The following is a 16,016-nucleotide window of genomic DNA, read 5'->3' as shown; positions in this document are numbered from 1 at the left end:
GACTCTGGCTAGCTGACTCACCTGACATACGTGTATCGCATCGTTGTGTCGCTTGGACGTTGCTGACTGGGAGCATCGTTGGAGTTGCGAATGGCGTCAACGTGTTGGAGAAATCACGGAGATTGCAAATTTATCTCCTAAACGTCTCCGGTAAAGCTGCTCTACGGTCGCAATAAACTGAACCAGCAGATTCGAATTCGTGGAGCTTCGGAGGGGCTACACGGTGGTAAGGGAGTCCTGGCTTGTTGGAGCACTCGTCGACAGCGCAAGCACCACGGACGACCGATGCGACGCTGATACACCCTCTCTACATCGACATTCACATCACCCTATACCAGCATGCCACCCATTTGCCGGCGATGTCAGCTCTGGCAGCAGTCCTTACGATCCCTGAAAACAGCACGACGCCGATATGCCACACAGTCGTTCCGTACACGCAACAGGCATGATCCTCAGCCCAAAACCCCTCCCGAAGCATCGCGACCAACGTCGAGAATCCTGCACGCGATCCGCACCTCTTTCTTGCTGGCTCCGTTCCGCCGCCTCCTGCAACGCGTCCCCGGCCCGAACAGACGCTTCATCGGCACCACACTCAAGCTGACACCCATTTTTGTGCTCCTTGCGCTACACTTCCCCTACCAGCGCATGCCCGTCAGTGGCAGCTCCATGGCGCCGTTCCTCAATCCCAACAACGCACCGCATCTACCGGAAACCAAGGATATGATATTGGTCAAGAGACTCGGCTCGTATGATCTATGGGGCTACTGGCTGCAACGCTTGTCGTTGAGGGCCATGGGGCAGACCACGCAACAGCCGTTGCGGCGAGGTGACATTGTCGTGTTTGACACACCGCACGACCCCAACAAGGTCGCCGTCAAGCGTGTTGTGGGGCTGGCGGGAGATAAAGTCAAGACACTGAAAGGGTTTGACGGTGGAGACGAAGTGGTAGTCCAGCACAATCACCTCTGGGTGGAAGGGGACGCGGACGATCGCGAAAAGAGCCGCGACAGCAACTGGTATGGGCAGATCAGCCAAAACTTGGTCATCGGGAGAGTCGTCGCCGTCTTTGATTCCTGGTGGAGTCCCCGCTGGATCAAACTGGAAGAGCATCACTGGCCCGCGCGCGAGCAAGGCAGGGTCACGGAGAATGCAGTACTGGAGGAACAGGAGGATCCCAATAAGAGGGGCTGGAGACAAGGATGGGTGGATGGCAGCGCGGAGCAGATTCTGAAGCAGATGAAGACGCAGGAGAAAAGGCTGATCAACGATCTCGTCCTGTCTACCGGCCAACGAAAAGCCACGGCGCAGTACTATGTGGAAGCCTTGAAGGAAAGGACGCGCAATGATCCCGAGACCAAGGCACTCACGGAGCAGATGATCGAACGGCTCGACTCGGTCTTCACCAAGGCCGGCCTGCTCGTGGTAGTGGATGAGCAGAACAATGCTGGCCTTGTGCCCACCAAAGAGGGCGAGGAGATGGCCCGGGAATATCTCCGAAAGAAACCCGCGGAGGACGTCTACTCGCCGGAGGAGATCTTGCAGAGGCGGCGCGAGTACACGGAGGCACGGCTCAAGATGGAGGCGGAGAAGCTCAACAACTACGAAGAGTGGGCCTGGATTAACAAGTATACGCCCAAGACCGTGCTGCAGAATAAGTTGAACAGGAGGAAAACGCAGTTCGAGAAGGAGCAGAGAGAGCTGGAGCTGGAGCAAGCGCGCCAGCAAGCTGCCGAGAGAGAGTCGGAGAGACTGCAGGCGGCTCATCTCGCTCTGAGCCATCCGCAGAAGTGATTTGATCACCAACGTCTGAGTGGCACAATGCGCAGTAGTTGAAGCAATGTGCTCTGTATCGTATTCCAGCGGCTGCATCCAATATTGCTGCTATCGATGCACTGGAACACATGCTCCGAATCCCCTATCCTTCTTGATCCTTTCACCATTTTGCTTCCTTGCTGGCCAAGAACGTCTTCAGAATGGCGATCCGCTCTTCTAGCGCCGAAACCCATCTCTCAACTTCCGATGTCAATTTTTCGCTGCTGACTTGAGAACCTGCAAGCTTGCTGTAGAAGTCCTTCCGGTAAGGGGTTGCGGACATGGCTGCGCTGAAGATGGGCTTGACCATGAAGCCGTGATGAGGAGCGAGGGTGCCTTTGTATGCACTTCTGAACGAGTCTGCTAATTCGGCCTTGGGCTTTGGCTCGGTGCCTAACAGACCCGCATTAGAAGTGAGATCATGACGCAAGGCTTGTGCGGTAAAGTCGAGGCCTCGGATAAGCCAGAGTAGACCCTCCGTAGCAGTGTGCGACTTCGAAGCCAACTCGTTCTTGCACAAAGATTGTAGCGTGCCAGAGTTTGAAGGGCTGGCATTGTATCTGTCACGAATCTTCTTGACGTTGCCGTTCATATCATTCTTGACCGGTGTAAATGCTACAGAGCCGAGAAGGTCGAAGAGGGTGGTAGTCGACGCAGCTGCGGCGAGAAAATCTTCGGTGGGGATTCCCTGGTCGGCGTCGACAGGGACGTCTGAGAAATGCTTCTGGAGCGTACCGAACCACGTCTTGTCCGGAGCAATAATTGCGGCCATGTTTGGGCTGGGGACTGGTACTACTTCTAGATGGGCGGTGGGAGGCTTGTCTTGGAGAGAATGGAAATCCGACGAGAGCAGGAGGAAGGTCTCTGGATATATGTATTCAACACCAGGACATGTGCAAGGAGAGGACAGAAGCCGGATACGGTCAGATTCGTGCAAAGGGGTTGTGCTCCAGTTTGTCACTGCAGGTGCGGTTGTCGAGGGGGCAGGATCCGCGGGGTGGATCGACCTTTGCGTGTTGTTGGTTGGGGACCAATCAAAGAGCTGCGATCGGATACCCATGCGGATGGCGCCTGCCGACGTCATTTTGACTTTCGAACCAAGGCAAGCACAAGGAAATGATGTGCAGCACAGGAAAGTGCTACATGCGTTGACGGCCGCCAGCTGCGTTGAGACTTTTCATTTCCTCCCGTGGGACTATACGATATCTATAAACAACCTATGAGCCTCCGGCTCTGATCTAATACGAATCACGGCATGGCGGACCAGAGCGCCCGCATCATGCCAGTCGGCAGCCGCACCACGAATCATCACATCGAAGGCCTCGATAGAGATTCGTACACAGCTCATCGTCTGAAGCACGCTTCGCCGGAGCACCTCCACCTCACAACTCGACGCTTCTTTATAGGGCCTATCCCAGACGGCTGGCTAAGAGACAACAGGAAGTCATGGTATAAACGACGAGTTGAGCTGAGCACCTACAGCTCGCGGAAAGCTTCCTTCAATGCTGCTGCAGACCAAGGCGCACGTCATCGGACGATGACCGACTTTGGAGGGCCATCTACGACAGCGAGAATCAATTTCAGCTTTCCGCAACCTGAAGATGTCGACGAAGAACCTAGCGGGAGTGAGGCATCGCAGGGCGAAACGGAAGAGACAGATACTGAAGACGAGGACAAGCAAACCACCGTGGTTGAACCTGTGGCAACTCATGATGCACAACAGATGCTTGGTAACAGCGAGTCTGGTGCCGCATCTCCGAAGGCTATCCCTGCGCCTCGTGATCGACCGAGTGAGCCGGGAGTGGGTTCATCCAAGGATACGCGGCGACAAGATCTTGCCTCTCCGCCTCCAGACAGCTTTCACACTGCCCATCAACAAATTCACCACGAAGAGAGCGAGGAGCAACCAGCTGGACTTTCCTTGACTGTGACCGACTCACAACGATACGATAGTGATGATCAGAGGCTCTCGACTTCGGTGAGAAACTCTTCACACAATGGGGGCATGACCCCAGAGGTTGACAACAATTCCAAGACTCGTCTTCTGCCACAGGACACTAGACCACAAGGAAAATTGTTAAGCTCAGCTCTTCGACCTGTAAGTCCAAAGACGGACAAGAAGTCCATGCAACAACATGCACCCGCTCCAATAGATGACGACGATGCGGATGTCCATCTTGGACGGACAAACACTGGCGTCAGATTCAAAGTGTCCGAGGGAGTCGCCAACAGACAACACCGCATTCAGCGCAGAGTCGGGAGCACGCGAGACAAGGTTCTCAATAAGAAATTCCGGCGGAACACCATGCAAGAGGGTATGATTGTGAAGATGGAGAGAATGCTTGTGCGAATGGACTTCAGTGGACAGCAGGTGCCCGACGAGTACGACGAGAACGAAAGCCTCAAGATCGACACCCGTGTCATTGAGAAGTGGCGTGAGTTCATGGTAGTTGTTCGGAAGAGCAAGAAGCAGGATGCCGATGACTTTCGACTACAGATCTACAAGACTCGCGTCATACCTGAAATTGACAATGAGTCCACCAAGAAGAAGCCTGCAAGGGAGATCAGGCTCGACCCCAAGACCACCCATGTCAATCTTTACTCCTCCTTGGACAAGACCGTTGTCCTTTGGCATCCCTATCGAAAAGGCACTCGTATCATCATCATGAGGCCGACTTCTACGGCGCACTCCGTGGAGTGGTACACCTTTCTTAGGGATGCGATGGGGTGGAAACGACCAAGAGCTCTCCAAGTCAGTGTACCAGATCTCGGCGTGTCGGTTAGGCTCGACAAACCCTTTGATGGCATCAGAGAAGCCGCCAGTGCAGCTCAGGACGAAGACACCGCAGTTGCAAAGACACAGGAGGCCGAGCAGGCTGTCGCTGGTCGAATCATTGGTCAATCCATCGAGATCCTTGAAAAAGACCCGGAATGGACAGACGTGCTCCAAATGTGGCGTGAAACTGCGAAGATGGGTTTGGCGTGGAAACGATATGATCGTTTAGAATGGGTGCATGGGGCTACAGAGCAGAAAATGTACGGGTCTATGGCCATGCAGAAAACATATGAGCTTGAGCTGCGGCCGAAAGAGCATTATCATACGACTGCGAGGGGTAATAAAGGCGTCATACACGAAGAGCCTCCACCGGTTGAAGGCTTCTTGATCCGACTCACTTCCCAAAAGGGCGTTTCCAAGCGGATGGGCAAGACTTTTCACAAACGACTGTATTACTATACCCAAAACCAGTTTCTAATGTTTAATCAGCCCGCCAAATCCACGCCACCGCATCCTCCGCGACTTGCTACTATCGGCGGATCTGAGATCCCGCCATCGACAGAGATTATCGAAAAGACACCCGAGTTATTTGATGTCGAGCCATTTAAAGTTGACAATGGTACGATCGCCTGGCTGTCTGACTCGGCTGAATCTGTCAAGCGACATGATCGTGAAGCGGTCGAGGAGGCACGCCGCAATCTAGCCAATGTCGAATCCGCGGAAGGCTATATCGACATGTGCCGAATTAGAAAAGTCCGCAAGATGAAATGGGGAAGTTATCCGGGCGACGAGAACCGAGACGCTGGACACGATTCTGACGTCGACTTTCACGATAACGTCTCAGATACGAGCGACGAGGACGGTGCGACAGATCGGATTGACGATGATCGCGTGCTTGAGTTGGTGCATGACAATGATCTCGTGATCCGCCTACAAGCCTACAGCAAGCAGGCACGCAATGAATGGGTCAAGCGTCTGCGGAAGCTTGCCAAATACTGGAAGCTGCGCATTGCAGGAGACACGGAAATCTACAAGGCTGTGCGGCGAACCAATCTCTCCACGTTGAACATCGATGAGGAGATGGAAGCTCTACTCGGCCAATTTGGGCGCAAGTGGGAAGTGAACCGATCCGAGGCTAGCTCCGAGCTTTACCATGTGTGCGGCATCGCCAGTTGCCGTGCCATCAGCATGTCGGGTGTGCTTTTCCGCAAACCTCGTCGACGGGCGGCATTTCAGAGATGCTCTGTTCTTCTAAGCGCCGGCAAGCTTCTGATCCATCAAGCAACCGTCCGCAAGCGCACTGGTGAACAGGTTAGGCATTTGCACCAGGAACGGCAGGAGGTAGTAGACCTGCAAGACTGCTACGTGTACAGTGGACTGCTTGTAGAAGAAGATCTACTATATCAGAACCAAACATTCGACGCAAACAACGTGGCTGCTGGCGGTGCGAGGACTCCGCGTGTCTACCTCGAGGGTACGAGTGGCGAGGCATGGACCAGCCAAGATGTCGACTTCATGACTTGCTTTGTGTTGTGGAGAAACCATCGGCGCGGCTGGTTCCGCACACAGCAGTCAGACGCGGGAGAACGACAGGAGGATGAGAAGCGATCTCGAATCAAGCGTGTTGCTCAGCTAGGCGTTCCGGGTCGCGGGATGGTGTTCCAATGCCGAAGTCGGGCGGAAAGAGACCACTGGGTGCTGAGCATTGCGGCAGAAATCGAGAGAATTGTCGAGATGACTGCCAACGACCTCGGCGATGGAGGCGATGCGCGGGTCACGAACTGAGTTCAGTGCCGTAATGTTTATAAGCATGCAGCGTCGTAGCGTACGTAGCGATGATAATTTCTGGCGGCATACTTACACTCCAGCACAGAAGTCTTCCCCGCCCATTGAGCTGTATCTGCTGGCCATGTTCGTGCACCCCAAGAGCGGCGTATGTCGGCAGGATTCGTCGGTTCAAGCTCAACGGGCCGGTCTTGGCAGGTCGGCTGCAATGCCGGTGATGTTCATGTCCTGACATAGGATATATGCTTGATCCTTCAGCCCGCCCTCGGTCTTCCACTGAGTCGTCCTCAAACACCCGTATCCTCTGTGAGAAGCTGCTCACTTCCGGCTGATCTAAGGTGGTTCACCCAGTCCGCATTCGTGCTAATCCTCAGACGCTTCAAGCCTCCCAAGAAAGCAATGTGAAGCTCACAATCGGCAACGTCTGGCTCACCGGCCGGGCATAACGTTGATGCATCTCCCCACAGAACGACATGCGGGTGGTCAGCAAGCCGATCTCTTATCTATGCATGCCGGTCATTTCTGTTCCTGTACATTCACGCCCGCGATTTGGACCCAAGATATGGGGTCTCTTATCATCTTCTGCAGGGGTCGCTTTTGTCCGCATCTCACCAAGCGAGGCCATTTTGCTGATAGACCAGTACCTATACCCGAATGAGCAGATTCACTACTCATGATCCAGGTATGGCAGGCATGGGCTATCTCGTTACGGGTCGAACGAATTGATGGACGGGCGAGAAACGTGGGCATGGCATTTCACCACGCGGGACGGAGCTCGAAGCCGTGCGGCGGGTGGGAATGGCCCGTGGCTCTGGGTATGTGGTATAAGCTCACCCCCATTTCTGACATGATTTAGCCCACGGCCCTCGCTCTTTGAGGCCTGGATCTTCTCCTCCTAACTCGAGAAGCCCCTACTGCAGCAGGAGAGGGCAGTCATGGCTCGTTCAGTGGTATCAAGGGTCAGCAGCGCCCTCAAGGTCGAAGAAAGTGCCACCGAGACGACTGGTACCAAGTCGTACGGCAAATGGTCCAATGTTGATCTCGAGCCTACGCCGCCAACTCAGCGTAACTGGTCGGGCTGGTACTTCTTCGCTTTCCAATTCAGCGTAGCCTTCTCGCCAACGACCTACAACATCGGTTCGTCTCTATACGCCGTCGGCCTGAACTGGTGGCTCATTACCATCTCCGCCTTCGTGGGAACCGGTCTTTGCTGCATTGTCCTGTTCCTCAATTCGAGGGGCCCGGCATGGTACCACATTGGTTATCCCGTCTACATGCGGGTGGCAGCTGGAATCTATGGCTCGCTCTGGTTCATCTTTCTCCGAATGGCTGTGGCAATGTTCTACGAAGGCACACAAACATACTACGCCTCACGGCAGCTGGATGTCGCTCTGCGGTGCATCTTCGGCCATCAGTGGACAGACATCCCCAATCGACTGCCTGCGTCCGCCGGCATCACCTCATCGCAGATGATTGCTTTCTTCCTCACGTGGCTGCTCCAATTTCCCCTCGCCTGGCTGCATCCTTCCAAGGCAGGCCCCCTTTTCGCCGTCAAGTCTGTGCTCTCCCCAACAGCCTACCTAGTCACCATGATCTGGGCTCTGGTCAAATTCGGAGGCGTTGACCTGCAGCTTTCCGACGCAGAAGCATCCAATCTGGGCTGGTCATTCATGCGCGCCATCAACACCGTCGTCAGCGGAGTCGTGCCGCCGATGGTGAACATTGCTGATCTGGCCCGATACGCAAATCACCCTCGTGACGTCTGGCCGTTGACCTTTGGTCTCTTCATCAGCAAGCCGCTGGTCATTCTAATTGGTCTTTTTACAACAGCAGCTGGCAAGAAGCGATTCGGAGTCGCAAACTGGAATCAGTGGGATTTCTACTCCCTGGTACTCGACAACTACTGGGGCCCTGGAACACGCACCCTCGTCTTCCTTGGGTCGTTCATCCAATGTTTTGCGACCATCGTGACCAATGTGTCCAGCAACGCCATTCCCATCGGCTGCGATTTAACGGGCTTGTTTCCAAAGTATTTCACCATCGTGCGCGGACAGATCCTATGCAACGTCCTGATATGGGCTGTGGTGCCTTGGCTGCTCGTCAACTCGGCTGCAAACTTTCTCACCTTCCTGGGATCGTACCTCTGCTTTATCAGCCCGGTTCTAGCGTCGATGATCGTCGATTACTGGTACGCTCGCCGTGGTAACATCCACGTGCCGTCACTGTACCGCCCCGACGACAGCTCTCCATACCACTACTACAAAGGCTTTAATTTCCGCATCTACATCGCGTGGCTGGCAGGCGTCGTCCTTGTCATCTCTGGCATCTCCGGCGCGATCAACCCGGGCTCCATCAGCCAAACAGCAGTCAATATATACAACACGGGCTTTCTCCTCTCCTTTGCTGCTGGTGGCACGGTCTACTTTATTCTCTGTAAGCTGTTTCCCATCGAGGTCTATCCCGCTGGCCGTGAGCATGAGAGCAAGCGTTGGGAGCGCATGGTCCCTACTGAGGGCTTCTTCCCCGATGACGACCCGATGCCTGAATACTTGAGCGAGAAGATCATGCTGGGAGAAGAGCCGATGACGGTGGAGAGCGCGCGGCCGGTCGAGAAGAGCTGAGGCTCAAACATGGCGGTCACTTCACGGTAGCGGAGGGAGGCTTGTGGAGGCACGATCAAGCCATAGATGCATCCAGTACCTTCTATCAATGCGATAACTCGTACCACCATCTATTCAACATTCCTTTGTACCAGTCACCCACACAACCTGGCCAACTCTTCACAACTGAAACATCCTCCCCCACCCCTTAATCGCCCTCGCATCCTCCTCCCTCCCCACCAGTCTGAACGCATCCCACAGCACCGTCGCCACCGTATCCAACACCGGCACCCCAAACTCCGCCTCCCACTTCTCCGCCATATGCGCCGCCTTCAGATTCGTACAAAACGTCGTGACGGCCTGGACCCTCTTCTCCTCCCCGTCCTCCCCCACCACCACCTCGCGCATCTGCCTCTCCATCCTCTCCTCCCCCACCTCGGCAATCCGCCAATTCTCACTGATGCCCAAATGGCTCTCCACCACCGCATACCCGGCGCTCTCATACCGCCTGACAATCGCCTCCTGCACCCCATCCACGTACGGCGTCACCAGCCCCAACCTGCTCACCCCCAGTTTCTGCAGCGCGCGATTCAGCGCCAGCGTGCTCGTCGTCGCCTTGATGCCCGTCGCCGCCTGGATGGCCTTGCACAGGTTCTCGTCGACGTTGAAGCCCAGCCAGCCGCCCGAGGTGCCGCTCCAGAGGATGGCGTCGACGTGCGCGTCGGCTAGGAGGCGCGCCGCGGCGATGATGGGCCCGTTGACTAAGGAGAATTGTGCCAGGGCGTGAGGGGATAATGAGATCTCGGTGACTGGGAAGCGGGAGAAATGGGCGGTTATGTGGGGGTGGGAGGAGAGGAGGGATGTGGTGAGCGGTTCGAGGGCGGTGTTGGAGGAGGGGACGAGGATGCCGAGTTTTAGGGGGGTGGGTTTGGGGGTGGACATTGTGGCGGGTTGGGTTGTGTTCTGGAGCTTGAGCTTGAGGTTCGGTGGCTTTATTGAAAGGGAGGGAGTCTTGGAGTACGGATGAGAATCCTTGGAAATCAGGGGAGGACTGATACATTGATATAGGACGGAGAAGCGCGGCCGGGCTCGGCTGGCGTGCCGTGGACGGGCGTGGCGGTATTGGAGATTGGAGCGGGTGGAGAAGGAAGAAGGAGGCAGCGGCTCAGGCAGTGAAATCCTTGGCATGCGAAAGGCTATTGCTACCACATTGCGTCTGTGGATAGGTGTGTAACTGTCATAAATTGCGGTTTAGCAGGAGAACCATCCATTTTCACTCTAACCCAAGGAGACCGACGGCATGCTTACAAGCAGGACACTGCTGATGAGCACCTCGTTTCCCTTCACGAGGCGCCTTTGCCCGATAATCGAGATGCCGTGCTGCATCTATCACTCTCTGATCTCGACCCCCTCCGGCTCTTCGCCCCCTGGTGGTCCCCGAACAGTGACACGAGCATTAGCGCTCCTGACCACTGCATCATAACTGCACATTCGACCCGTTGCCGTTCATCACAGGCCGATTGCCAGTCCAAGCTCTACTCTCCACTTCCGTCAATTCGAGGGTTTGCCATCCGAATTTCATTCGACAGCACGGACAGTCGAGGTTGCTGATAAACCACGTGTCGATGCATTTCATGTGAAAGCGATGCTTGCAAGGCAACACGGCCATTTCATCATTTCCTCTGTAAGCGTCTCTGCAAATGGCGCAGCTCAGGTCGTCTTCGTCGCGGATTTTGACGTATGAGTCGTGAAGGTCGAAGATGGTTTCGTTGATCATGGAATTGCAGGCGTCTTCGGGCCATACGAATGCGTCTACGACGTGGTTAGCATGGCGCTGTGTCTCGATATGAGTAGAGCGCGTGAGTTCGGCTTCGGTCTCGGTGAGCAGAGCGTTGTGTAGCGTGGCAAGCTGCTCCACGTGTGTGGCTCCGAGGGTCGAGGCCGCCTCCATGAGTTCACCCTCGTTTAGAGAGTCCATGGCTCTGGTGGTGCTTTGATAGTCGTGTAGAATTATGGTTGGAACGCAGAAGCAACGAATGACTGTGAGGAGAGGTTGTTTGATGGAACATCAGTGATGTCCTGAAGTCTGGATAACGACTTATAGATCTGCGAGACGGCCAGCTGGGACTGTTGCTGCCTGTCTCAGACATCTTCGCCCGTACAAAGCCAGACAAATCTCACGTATTCCGGCTTTGCTACATGTCTCGGTCCGAACATACAATGGCCAAGTGCGACATCCTTTATTGTATTTGAGTTAATCTTGCTGCCTTGTCCTTGGTCGGTCGGTAATGGCTGACCTAGACACTCAATCTGTCTTGTTCTCTGAGTCGATCTTAAAATCGGACGCAAGATACGGTATCGTTACGTGAGCTCTGAAGGGGCACAAGCGAGGATCGAACATGCGCCGAATCGAAGGAGCCAGTCTCTCGGGCTGCATCGGTTGAATAAGTCGTTTATTGTCGAGAGGTGGCGTGCATGCCTGAAATTCTCATGCTTGTGAACCTAGGCGGGCAGATCAAAGCATACATTGTAAGCATGGCAGCCGAATTGAGCACAACCATCGCCAAGATTATTCCAGAATAGGCCCACTGGAGAATGATTATCTGTTGAACAACGAGACAAGTCTCGGTCCGATCAATACACAACAAGTTGTGTGGGCAAAAATATCTCGCGAGCGCAGTCGCCAAAATTCACCCAGAAAGTAAAAAGAACAGAGGAATGTGCTCCCATAATAGGAGGTCTCGTGGACCTATGTACTTATTGTACAACTCCTACTGAGAGATCTTGACCTTGGCTTGCTATGGCATCTTTCTAGTTTGTATGGAGCATCCCTCCCCGAAAACTACCTTGCTGTTGGGACAAATCCTGGGATAAGTCACCAATTGCTCGGCGAGAGTTCTCAGTGGCAACGACTCGACCCCAGGACTTAGTGGTTTTCTCCTGCCTGGTTTGTAGCATCTGCTGGTCTGTGCGATTGTTGGGAGAGATTTCCGAACTTCTAATATTTATGGTTGCTAGGTAGAAAGGCTTCCGCGCCTTGCTGCAGTTGACCCTGATTGTCTTCAGCCTGGCTTAGCGTCTTGGCGCCTTGCTGCGAGTTTGCCTTATGCCCCACAATGGATCATCCTGATTCCAAAGAATCGCAAGCCGTGCATGAATTCCTTTTCAGACATCCTAGACTCGCGACTAATCCCATTCGACCAGTGATCAGGTATGACTGATTTTGATTTCAATTGGAAATTAAGCATGGTGGATTCTGACTTGAATAATAGTGAGATCTTGCGAAGAAACCTTCAGCCCGGCACGACGCCCGGACACCTTCCCAGATCTACATCCTCTTCGCTATCATCTTCACTCCAGAAGGCTATCTCAAAAACTCATCGCAACATGGCCGAACGCCAAGATCGCGTGCTCACAGGCAGAGTGCTCACGGGCAGAGTATCCAGGAAAGAGCGTAGAGCCCATCGTCCCATCATTGAGGTCGAAGTATCGCTCGTCTCTGGACACGACTATCAAAATATCAGCGAGCCCAAGGTCCCCACGTTGGAACAAGTGCGCAGCATCCATAAGATCATACGTTTGGCAGCCAGCGAGTTCGCTTTCGAGCTACAGCATATCGGTTCCACTCAGATTAGAGTAGTAAGTCTTCGCCTGCTCGCTCTTCGCCGCAACAAGCAGAGCACCAATGCCGATCAGTGAACTGCCACTTTGACCGGGAAGATCTAACACCTATGGGTTGAGGAAGTCAAAGCTATGCGAGGTCGACATGGTCCAGCTAGGTTTCAAGTCCACATCGCGCGCGAACCTCAACTCCTTGACAATGACCTCACACTGCGAATCAGACCTCACGACGTGACCCCGCAGGACGGTCTGCCCGTAAACTCCGGTCCTCGAAATGGGTCGGATCTCGTTTCGGTGCCTAAACCTTTGTGGGACCACTTGGAAACAGTCAGACTGCCCAGGAGGCGGCAGAGATACTGGCGGCACAAGAAGCCACAGACGGGAATCTTACCCAGACCGAGAACATGAAGAAGCAGTTGTCGCTCGTCAAGTCTCAACTCAAGGTGCTGGAAGACGATATTGATGCGGGACGCCTCGTCTGGACAAGCGATATGAAACGCGAAGACCCAGATGACGCTGAAAGAGCCAGCAACGTCTTGGGCGGCGACTGTGAAGACGAGCACCTCTATTCCAGAAGACATAGCATACAGTTTCTTTGACAGTGAGGAGAACTAGCCAACAAACGACTGCTCGTCGGCTACGAAGATAGGGTCGCTGATAGGCTCTCTGGGAGGGCACCAACATCTTTCATTCACTGCTTAAGAGGCGCATAACGTGGCTATGGGGAGGGCTTCGCTGCATGACAGCGGCCAGGGGCAAGGTCAGGCTTATTCAATTGTTGAAATGAAAGCTCCCTACGTGCCCATAAGGAGGTCGTTCGTGCATATGTCCAGTCGTTCCAGAGACTATCCCGGGGACCCGGTGAAAGCGAGGATAGAATCTTCAGTGTTTCTAGTCTGTGTTCGATACACCAATGAACAACCGGTGCATCAAGCGTTCGACGTACATCCCTAGACTCCGTAATTACTTCTTCTTCCGTTCCGCATGCTTCTGAAAACTAAGCGCGTTGTTACCAGCCCCCAAACGGCGGAGCCAAGTAGCCCACTACGCTATGCCTGGGACCTGTTGTATGAGCGTAGGTCTCTGAACTGGGCGCAGGCTTTGTAATTCTCCACGAGCCGGCTTACAACGGGAGCCCAGCTGCCAGTTGCGTATACGCGCACAGTAGTGGAGTGTGGGCTGGCTCATCTTTGTGTACATTCAAAGCGCGCCAAACTGTGAGTCAATGTCGGTAGGATTCGGCATCTGGGAGCAATGTGTCGGCTGGTATCTTAGAATGAAGGCTATGTTCATGGGAGAGCACTCAGACGACGAGGATGTAGTAATCGCAAGTAGCAAACCTTTGTGCTTCGTCGCAATCGAGATACAGGTCGCTTGACACCGTCAGCAACAAGTCTTTCTGATTAGTACAGAAGGGAGAGGGGCATCTACGTAGGCACGGGATTTTGGATAGCTACATCGTTGGTGCGAAATGCAGAGGTACAAGGCGAGTGTGGTTTGTGTCATTGTTTGCTAGACCTTTACAAACAACGCCATCATCAAGAGCTGTATCGCTCTGCCTGTTTAGTCCCAGACTATTCTCGCTTTGACTGGTTCCCATACTCAGTCTTGTGTGTCTGATCCAGTCTCAAAGGCGCTCTACTATTCCAACCGGTAACACTTATGCAACCATCCAGAGCTTCAAGTCAAGGTATCCTTGGCAACACACCAATTGCCTTCCAAGCAATGTAATCAAACTCATCCAATCCCACTGATCTCAACCTCCCGACTCACCTGGACACATCCACGTAGTACTTCTCGCCCGCGACGTACCAACCTCGATCATCCATGATGTCACCCACCATGTTACCGAAGTCCTCATCATCCACAATACTCATACGTTTGACACCGCCATTGCGGCCGCGAACAACACAATTGAGGAGGATGATCTGGGTGCTCTCAGACAGCACACCAGCAGCGATGGCATGGGTGAGGAACTTGATGTAGGTACGGCATTGAAGCAGAGTGCGCGAGCGTTCGAGATCGATTATGCCATGGAAGCGGAAGATGATGTTGCGAGCGAGGTCATCAGCTTCAGGCGAAGAAGTGCGAGAGCTGACGTTGCCTGAGAAGGACGAGTCGGCTGGAGTAGGATTATTGTGGTAGATCTCCCCGTCGGCATATGCGTTTCCATCTTCTTCAATATCAGGATACTCAATGTAGTTTCGCTTGCGTTTCCCAATAACGTTCGCGGCGGCGGTGGCGGGCAAAACCGGCAGGTTGGTTTGAGGGGTAGGGCTTGGGGTTATCGGAAAAGCGCTGGCCGGAAGAACGCTTGTAGGAACCGGAGCAGGGTAGTTGATCTTCTTGCCAGCAGTCTGGACGAGAGGCTTCTTGACCACGACAGCTTGCTCGTATGGGTCATCATCCGCACCGCGCCAGATGCGGAACTCGCTGCTGTGCTTCTTGATGCGGCAAAGAACTGCCGGCTCCGGGAAGGGATGGTCATACGCGACGAGCAGACGCTGTGAGTTGCGACCACTGGGCTCGTTAAGCATCCATGGCAGAGAAAAGGGGCGCACATGGACAGCTTGGCCGCTGGCACCGTAGAAGTAACCAGCATCGGTGGCGTCTTTCTTGTTTTTGGCGTCGTGCAACTTGAAGATCCAGGGAACTTGCATGAAGTAGATGTCCTGCGGGACAATGTTGTTGCCTTTGGCCACGAAGTACTGGCGGAACATCAGGGAGATGTTGGCTGGTAGCTCGGCGGGGAAGCGGACTTGTCCTGGCGCAGTAGGAGAGGCGTTGACAGGAGGAGCCTTCTTGCGCTTCATGGGTTGCTGCTTCTCGGAAGGGTCGACTTCAACGTCTTTCGCGACTGCAACCTCAACACTCTCCATACTCTTATTGACAGGAGCCTTGACAGTGTTCTTGGTTGTCAAGAGCTCAGCCTGACGCTTCGTGGCGGCAAGGCCTGTCTGTCGACGGGTAGCGGGTCGCCGCGGACTGTCGACATCTTCGGAGCTGGACATGTTGAGTCTGAATATTGACATGTACAGCTTAACAGAGGTATGAGCGGACCAGTTTAACTCGGACTGGTGAGGACGTTCTGCAGTGGGTTCACAGCGATAGACTGAGGATGAAGTAGGAAACGGCAGAGACTTGCGGCTATTGTGGGTGGTACGCCTCTTGGCCACATCCGCGGACACAATCAGTGACAATAAAGTGGGTTGTCCCAGATTGAAATTGAAGTGAACCCATAATGAGGTTTATGTCTATGTCTTTCATGCCCTTGACTAGTAGCACTTCTGCTACCAGTATGCTCACAGGTTACATCATGGAACCGCATTCTTTTGCTCTCAAGTTCCAGTCCGGTGGCTTTACGCACGGCCACTGTGGAACTGACCAACCTGGAAAGTACTTCTATCGCTGTTTGCATATAA

General features: G+C 54.0%; 7 protein-coding genes across 7 annotated transcripts; 3 read left to right on the top strand and 4 right to left on the bottom strand.

Annotated features, from left to right (window-relative positions):
• Positions 1–339: 339 nt before the first annotated feature.
• On the top strand, positions 340–1,791 carry HMPREF1541_02862 (signal peptidase I; the record flags this gene model as incomplete). The annotated part of the gene is made up of 1 exon (XM_008717217.1): positions 340–1,791. The coding sequence occupies one exon, from the start codon at positions 340–342 to the stop codon at positions 1,789–1,791; it is 1,452 nt and encodes a 483-aa protein (XP_008715439.1).
• A 142-nt stretch (positions 1,792–1,933) lies between these two features.
• On the bottom strand, positions 1,934–2,584 carry HMPREF1541_02861 (uncharacterized protein; the record flags this gene model as incomplete). The annotated part of the gene is made up of 1 exon (XM_008717216.1): positions 1,934–2,584. One exon carries the CDS (start codon positions 2,582–2,584, stop codon positions 1,934–1,936), a length of 651 nt encoding a protein of 216 aa, XP_008715438.1.
• Positions 2,585–3,091: 507 nt separating this feature from the next.
• HMPREF1541_02860 (uncharacterized protein) lies at positions 3,092–6,373 on the top strand (the record flags this gene model as incomplete). The annotated part of the gene is made up of 1 exon (XM_008717215.1): positions 3,092–6,373. The coding sequence occupies one exon, from the start codon at positions 3,092–3,094 to the stop codon at positions 6,371–6,373; it is 3,282 nt and encodes a 1,093-aa protein (XP_008715437.1).
• Positions 6,374–7,308: 935 nt separating this feature from the next.
• On the top strand, positions 7,309–8,994 carry HMPREF1541_02859 (uncharacterized protein; the record flags this gene model as incomplete). Its single annotated transcript, XM_008717214.1, has 1 exon — positions 7,309–8,994. One exon carries the CDS (start codon positions 7,309–7,311, stop codon positions 8,992–8,994), a length of 1,686 nt encoding a protein of 561 aa, XP_008715436.1.
• Positions 8,995–9,153: 159 nt separating this feature from the next.
• HMPREF1541_02858 (uncharacterized protein) lies at positions 9,154–9,915 on the bottom strand (the record flags this gene model as incomplete). The annotated part of the gene is made up of 1 exon (XM_008717213.1): positions 9,154–9,915. The coding sequence occupies one exon, from the start codon at positions 9,913–9,915 to the stop codon at positions 9,154–9,156; it is 762 nt and encodes a 253-aa protein (XP_008715435.1).
• A 535-nt stretch (positions 9,916–10,450) lies between these two features.
• On the bottom strand, positions 10,451–10,951 carry HMPREF1541_02857 (uncharacterized protein; the record flags this gene model as incomplete). Its single annotated transcript, XM_008717212.1, has 1 exon — positions 10,451–10,951. One exon carries the CDS (start codon positions 10,949–10,951, stop codon positions 10,451–10,453), a length of 501 nt encoding a protein of 166 aa, XP_008715434.1.
• A 3,412-nt stretch (positions 10,952–14,363) lies between these two features.
• On the bottom strand, positions 14,364–15,605 carry HMPREF1541_02856 (uncharacterized protein; the record flags this gene model as incomplete). The annotated part of the gene is made up of 1 exon (XM_008717211.1): positions 14,364–15,605. The coding sequence occupies one exon, from the start codon at positions 15,603–15,605 to the stop codon at positions 14,364–14,366; it is 1,242 nt and encodes a 413-aa protein (XP_008715433.1).
• Positions 15,606–16,016: the final 411 nt, after the last annotated feature.

Source organism: Cyphellophora europaea (assembly GCF_000365145.1).
Source record: "Cyphellophora europaea CBS 101466 unplaced genomic scaffold supercont1.2, whole genome shotgun sequence".
Classification (NCBI taxonomy): domain Eukaryota; kingdom Fungi; phylum Ascomycota; class Eurotiomycetes; order Chaetothyriales; family Cyphellophoraceae; genus Cyphellophora; species Cyphellophora europaea.
This window is presented reverse-complemented; position numbering and strand designations above follow the sequence as displayed.